Consider the following 7066-nt stretch of genomic DNA (forward strand, 5'->3'; position numbering starts at 1 on the left):
TCTCCCAAAACCAGGAAAGAGAAAGTTGGAAATGAGGATGAACCTGGCAACAATCCAAAGTACACATCTGAATCAATAAAAAAAAAAAAAAAAAGGTGTGAATAATAATAGTAATAAAACATTGGTGTTTTGGAAATCCCCAGCCAGGCCAAGACTTGAATCCCCTGATCTTTGTGGCAACCTTCAAGGGCTTCGTACGGGAGTCCCCCTCTAAACGGGAAGCATATTTTCTTTGAGGTGTGGGGGTGGTTTGCAAATAATGAGTGAGACAATGTTTCAAAACAATGCTGTAAAAAAATCAACTAAGTATTAGTTCAGGCACACTAATGCAGTTGGGCATGCACACTTGCTTATATGCTTATAGTAGTTGGGTCATTCTACGTTTTTTTTAAATTTTTTTCCACAATTTTTCTCTGGAATAAAATACAATAGTTTAAGCAAATAATATACAAGATTTGCATATGCACAAATCTACAAGAAACAGAAACAGAAGTACAACGCTACAAGTGACCTGCTGCCACTCTCTCAGGCGCCCGGATCAGGAACGACCTGGTAAGTTATAGCCTAATTAGATAGATAGATGGATAGATAGATAGATAGATAGATAGATAGATAGATAGATGCTTTATTAATCCCAAACCGGGAAATTTCACTAAGTAATACCCTGCATCAACTTTAATGTGTATAGTACGATTTAATGTAGGCTACTGCATAACCGTGCATTACATTTTAACTATTTTTTTAAGTAAAAAAGTATTATAGCTAAGTATAGTAAGTATAGTTGTAGTTGTTTTTGTAAATGATGAAGATATATGGTAACCGTTGAACCGTTAAGAATAGGTTTTTTTGGGAAATCCCACATAACCCTCCGCAAAACGTTTACAAGCCCCTACCTAATCTACTGGGCATGCGCACTGGGCTCCTTCGCTTTCGCTTCCTGGAAGAGAGGTCGTATTTAACAGCAGTCGTCCCCACCCACTCACTGCACTCTCCGGAGGCAATGTACACACCAGAGACTGGTTGAATTTACATACAGGAGACCTCTTTCTGTAAGGCGTTTAAAAGGTAATTATGCCGCAATCATTTTTTGCCCTAACTTTATGACCTTGCTAACGCCAGCAGCTAAGCTAACGTAGCTAGTGGACGTTTTTAGCTAGCGGCAGAGTCCGCGACCTTGTTTGCACTCGTTTACAAGCCTTAAATTGCATATCGCGGGTTACGAGTCGAAGTCCAAATCGACAATTTCCGCACACTACAGGTGATTGTACTTTTAGATCGTTGTTCTACTTTATTCCGGTGAATATGGGACTAAAACACGGGCTTGTCTGGTTAGCGAGTTGTCAGCTGTCGGATAGCTACAATCGGCAGCCAGTTTGTTTTCTCTCCAGAGACTGTGGGGCTGTTATGTCACAATTGCATTGTTTCGCGCAGAGCTGCGAGACCTTTCTACGGTTTGTGAGTCAAATCGTTACAGTTTGACCACATATTACATGTACGTGAAAGTAGTGCGTGGACGACACGCGCGCGGGCACACGGTAAAACACCGCTGATGTGTTTTACTTTCGACTATGTGCGTAGTTGATGTGGGGAAATCCGTCGCAGCGATACTAACACATGAGAGAAACCTACCCGATTGACTGATTTCTTGAAAAAAAGGCCGACACGCAGCACAGATCAAAGATCACGAGCGTCTCCTAACCCTGCAGAAAGTAAACATGACGCCTGAAAGATGATTAATAAGTAGTTGCTTCATCATCGACGCTATACTGTGGTTACGAGATTCTTGAACAAAAAGTCATCTAGCTGTAGTATTGCAGGAATAAACTATTAAGAGATTTTAACTTAAGACTTCCATGTGACGACGGTGCAGTGACCAAGTACCTAAATATGACTAACAGGGAGTGATGCACGTTTCCCATGATGTGTTGCAACATTACTTGTTACTAATGGACGGCATGTACCCGTGGTAACACAAATAAACTTCGGAAACAGATAGTGATCAGATCATCAGATGGTTGGTTCCTCAGACTGTTACGTCATAAGAAGTCTTAGACATCCAGGTGGAGTTGAGTGATGCATTCTTACAATGATGTGTTGTCACAAATATCCAGAAATTCACCGGTTACTTATGCACAATGTGTTCATTACTAACATGGCTTACTAAAATACAATGGCACACCTCTTTACTGCAAGATGGGCGTGCTGCATATTGCATTAGACCTGTTTGGTTTATGTCTAACTGCCTTGTGTTATCCATGAGGACACGGTGTCCTTCGGCATTGTGTGTGTTGTACTGTCAAGGGTAACACCCCTTGCAAACGTAGCTTTCTCCTGATGTGTCTGTAGATTAGCCTGCCTCTCAAGTGCCCATCCCGCTCATGGAAAATTCTCTGTATCCATGTGATTTGTGTTCCGGCTTCTCTTAAAGGCACAGAAACCCTCTAATGTGCTGATGAGCTTTCCGATGCCAGACACAGACACATACATTTACATTACATTTAAATGAAATGATCTGATAATGACAACCGTTTTTGTTCTTCCTGTTTTTTTTTTCTGCAGCCGCTTTTTACGCTCATTAACTCGGTCCACCCATCAGCTTCCCAGCTCAATCATGTGTGATCTCAGACAAAACGGTGTTTGGGAGACGGACGACGCTCCAGATTTTTCCCGGATGAACAGTCGCCTGGACTCCTTCCGTGGCTCTGGGCTGGCCTTGCAGGTGCCAGCGGAAAGACTGGCCAGGGCTGGCTTCTACTTCACCGGTCCTGCTGACCGTGTCCGCTGCTTCAGCTGCCACAAAACTGTGGAAAACTGGTGCAGGGGAGACACACCTGTAGAAAGGCACAAGGAGGTAATTACACATACAGTAATGAGGAACAGTGTATGACAGTTTAGCTTTCTTTCTTTTCATCATCGAAAAACCACATTGTCCCCTGTGTTGCAGGTTTCCCCGTCATGCAAATTTCTCAGCTGCGCCCACCACTCCAGTTTTAGCTCAAGTTCTAATAATTCACTAACTAATGGTTCCATATTCAATGAAGAATCAGAAGACATGGAATATCGTTTGAGAACAGGAGAAGTGGTTGATGAGACCACTTACCCTTTGGCCCCACACATGAGGAGTGAAGAAGCCCGACTTCAGACCTTCTCTTCCTGGCCCAACACTGCTCCTGTGAGACCGCAGAGTCTGGCCCAAGCAGGCCTCTACTACACTGGGCAGAGCGACCATGTGCAGTGTTTTTGCTGTGGTGGCACGCTGGCTGGCTGGGAACCAGAGGACACCCCATGGGAAGAACATGCCAGACATTTTCCCCACTGCTTCTTCATCCTTGGACACGACGTGGGGAACATCCCATTCCTGGGCGGTTTAGAAGAGGAAGAGAGCGGCAGTAGTCAGCGCGCAAACTCTCATGTCCTTATGGGTAGTTTTGAGGAGAGGCTTGGCAGCTTTGCAGGTGTCCAGCACCCTGTGAACCACGAGAGGCTTGCCAGAGCTGGATTCTACAGCTCAGGTAGAGCACAAATGTTTGACCAAGAGTAGCATAGTCTGCGAAAGAAACATCGTGCAGCATTTCAAAATTGAGTGGTTTACAGTTTTATTTATATTTCAGCGTGTTCATGGATTAAAGTGTAAGTTATTTCCTTGCAGGGGGAGGAGACAAGGTGTTGTGTTTCACTTGTGGTGGAGGATTAAAAGGCTGGCAGCCTTCTGAAGATCCGTGGGAGGAACATGCCAAATACTACCCTGGGTAAGAACAATCAGGATGTTCCCGTCTCTTAATTTACATTTATATACACAAAAAATATTTGCTGTGGCATTTGCTCTTTTTTTTTTTTTACAATTATATGCTGTTTTTTTTTTAATTAGATGCAGCTTCCTGTTAGCAGAAAAAGGACAAGAATTTGTCAACACCATTCAGCTACAACTACCGCGAAGAGACGGCGCTGTAAGCATTCAGTTTTGTATTTATTTCTTTATCTTTTTTTTTCTTTTATTTATTTTTTTTTACTAACCAAGTAATTTTTGACTGAAGCAAATGATCGTATTTACATGAGGTTGACAAAATAAGATGGTTTGCCAAAGTCAGGACAATAACATTTTATGTCCACAGGTAAGATTCTTGTGGTAACAGAGTGGATGAGGTTGCTGGGTTAGTGGTGGGAGGAATGTAACCAGCCGCCAATACGGCATGAAAAAACTATTCAAGTATGTAGTATGAATGTGGCCTCACCACTAACAATTGAGTATCCTGAGTAATTCCTGTAGCCATGTTTCTGTGAGACATACAACTGTGAACTCAAGTAGGAAGCATCCATCTTATTATCTGGCAATCTCATATTGCACATGCTATAAGGGAGATTCATTCTGTTTCTCCTCTTCTCCATGTTGTCTGGTTAAAGCCAGTTTAATGGCCAAAGAGACCTGGTTTCTGACCATTAGTTTAGCATGTCGCACGCGAGTGAATACGACCTAGACCAGCAAAAATATAGCTATGGTGGAACTGAAATGAAACTAAATTGAAATGAAAGAACAACAAGAAGTCACTCTACATATCTCAACTCTTTAGATGTGTACAATTTAGACACATATAGGCAGTAAATAGAAGTTGAAGAAATACTAATCTTGTTAAAAGTATAGTGGATAGACTTGACATCCGAACCAGCTGAATGTAGATGTAGAAAACTGTAGGCTATTAGTGCAGGCTGGTTACTTCAGTGTAGTAACCTGAGTTACCTGGGTAAAGTTGTCTCTTTCTTTGTACATGTGTTCCGTACATTTTCTTCCGGATTGATATCTTCCAGCCATTTAGTTGCATAGATCGCATGCAGTCTGTGATACATAGTTCGGTGTGTGGCAAATAATGTAATTCTAAGTGTCTTGCTTTTGTTTTAATTAGTTTATTCTGTAAATAACAATGCGATCCTGTTTGCTTTCAGGCTCCAAGTCATCAGAATGGATTTTCAGGGGACATAAATGGTAAATAGTGGTATATTTCAGTTTAAAGTGCTTTTCTTTGAAAAGCCTTTGAAAGTAAAATAAATAAATAATAATAATAATTAAAAAAAAAAAAAACTAGATGTGGGCAATGATTTTTTTCCTTCTTGTTTTCAGAGATGCTGCAGTCCCCCATTGCTCAGAAGGCCATAAAGATGGGTCTTGAGCCCAGCGTGGTGGAGAAGGCCATCTTGGAGAAATTCAGGTTGACCGGCTCAGGCTTTTCCAGCCTGGAAGCACTGGTGCAGCAATGCTTTGACAACAGACGTGACGCTGACATGGTGGAGGAGCAAGGTAGTGCAGCTCCTGTATCCAGTGTTCATGGCTTAAACAAATTCCTCATAAAACAAAGGTTGAGTGAGCCGCAGGGATGTTTAATCCTGTTTTTCCTCCTTTGTTTCAGATGAGGACCCGATGGAGAAGCTGGAGAAGCTGCAGAGGGAAAAACTGTGCAAAATATGTTTGGACAGAGATAATTGCATCGTGTTCATCCCATGTGGCCACATGGCCACTTGCAAAGAGTGTTCAAAGTCACTCACCAAGTGTCCTATCTGTTGTGGAGAAATAATACAGAAGGTCAGGGCCTATATTGCTTAAGGGAACCACAGAGTCTTAACAGACATCAATGCTGCTTTCTCATCTTTATGATATTGTAATTCAATCTCAAATGTACAGTAGATAATCTATAATATTTATATAAGTATATATAAAGATCATGTTGTTTGTATGAATATCTGAATGATAAAAAGAAAACCTATTTTCACAGTCACTAAAATGCTAAATGGCTGTTAATATTAATATTTTACAAATAGCTATTGACACATGTAAATACACACTAAAGGAAACATTACAACACTATTTTGTTTGCCAGAGGTGCCTTTCTTTGGGTGTATGCTTCATGTACATATCCTAATATCCTCATTAATTTAGTTAAACTAAGCTGAACATGGAAAGCTGTGTTTTATTCACCTATGCCCTTCTCATTACTTTTACCTAGTGTATTTTATGTTTAGATGTAATTTTAATTCTTTTAATGTGTGCCTCTCTTTGTAAATTCAAATTTTCTTTTCTTTGATTTTAGTTTAGGCCCTGCAGTTAATCGGTGTGCTGTGAATTTATTTTGCCATTCCATCATGCAATCTGTTGTTATAAAGAGTAAATAAATCCTGGCTCAAAGTATGTTTTTCTTTCTTAATGATTGCAATTTATAGTCATATTTTGTGTTCAGAGAGAGTCCAAGTCAACATTGACAGACACTTAGAAATGGTTTGTATATAATCATTATAATCTCTTTGATGGAGTCAGTCCAGTTTTACAGATTGTGTAGAATTATATTAGTGAGAAAACCATATTTTTCTGGTAAGGTCCAAATGAAACTGTATTATTATTATTTTTTTTGTATTTTCATTGGCCGACTGGGCCTTTCTGTGTGGAGTTTGCATGTTCTCCCTGTGTCTGCGTGGGTTCTCTCCAGGTACTCCAGCTTCCTCCCACCGTCCAAAGACATGCTCATTAGGTTAATTGGTGATTCTAAATTGGCTATAGGTGTGCGTGTGAATGGTTGTCTGTCTCTGTGTGTTGGGCCTGCGATAGACTGGCGACCTGTCCAGGGTGTACCCCCGCCTCTCGCCCGATGACAGCTGGGATAGGCTCCAGCAGACCCCCGCGACCCTTAACAGGAATAAGCGGGTACAAAAGATGAATGAATGAATGAATGTATTTTCATTAAAAATCACAAAAGCATTGATCCCTAACAGTAGCTTGCATTCAGTATCTGGATGAATACTCCACATATTTCACTATAAATAGTATATGAATGGGTTGATACATTGATATTCAGATTGTTAGTGTGTGAGATTGACTCATTTCTGTCGAGAAACATGAATAGGGTCAGGGTTGAGGATGAATTGCATTCCATGTGTCACACAGTGGATTCAGATAAACTCTGTTTAAAATTAGGTTATATCTCAAATGCTGAGCAGTAAGTGATGGTGGGGGACGTTTGCAGCAGTCTTTTTGGATATGGCGCCTATAAGCATTTCTTTAAAACTGCTTCATGATGAGCAGGAA

The 7066-nt window shown here is 40.9% G+C and overlaps 1 protein-coding gene across 1 annotated transcript; it reads left to right on the top strand.

Moving 5' to 3' along the window:
• Nucleotides 1–924: 924 nt before the first annotated feature.
• xiap (X-linked inhibitor of apoptosis) lies at nucleotides 925–6160 on the top strand. The gene is made up of 8 exons (XM_084549759.1): nucleotides 925–1065; nucleotides 2560–2851; nucleotides 2945–3512; nucleotides 3650–3749; nucleotides 3869–3947; nucleotides 4939–4978; nucleotides 5114–5290; nucleotides 5400–6160. The coding sequence occupies exons 2-8, from the start codon at nucleotides 2612–2614 to the stop codon at nucleotides 5591–5593; spliced, it is 1398 nt and encodes a 465-aa protein (XP_084405885.1). The 5' UTR covers nucleotides 925–1065; nucleotides 2560–2611; the 3' UTR covers nucleotides 5594–6160.
• The last annotated feature ends 906 nt before the right edge of the window (nucleotides 6161–7066 follow it).

Source organism: Chelon labrosus, assembly GCF_963514085.1.
Source record: "Chelon labrosus genome assembly, chromosome: 8".
Classification (NCBI taxonomy): domain Eukaryota; kingdom Metazoa; phylum Chordata; class Actinopteri; order Mugiliformes; family Mugilidae; genus Chelon; species Chelon labrosus.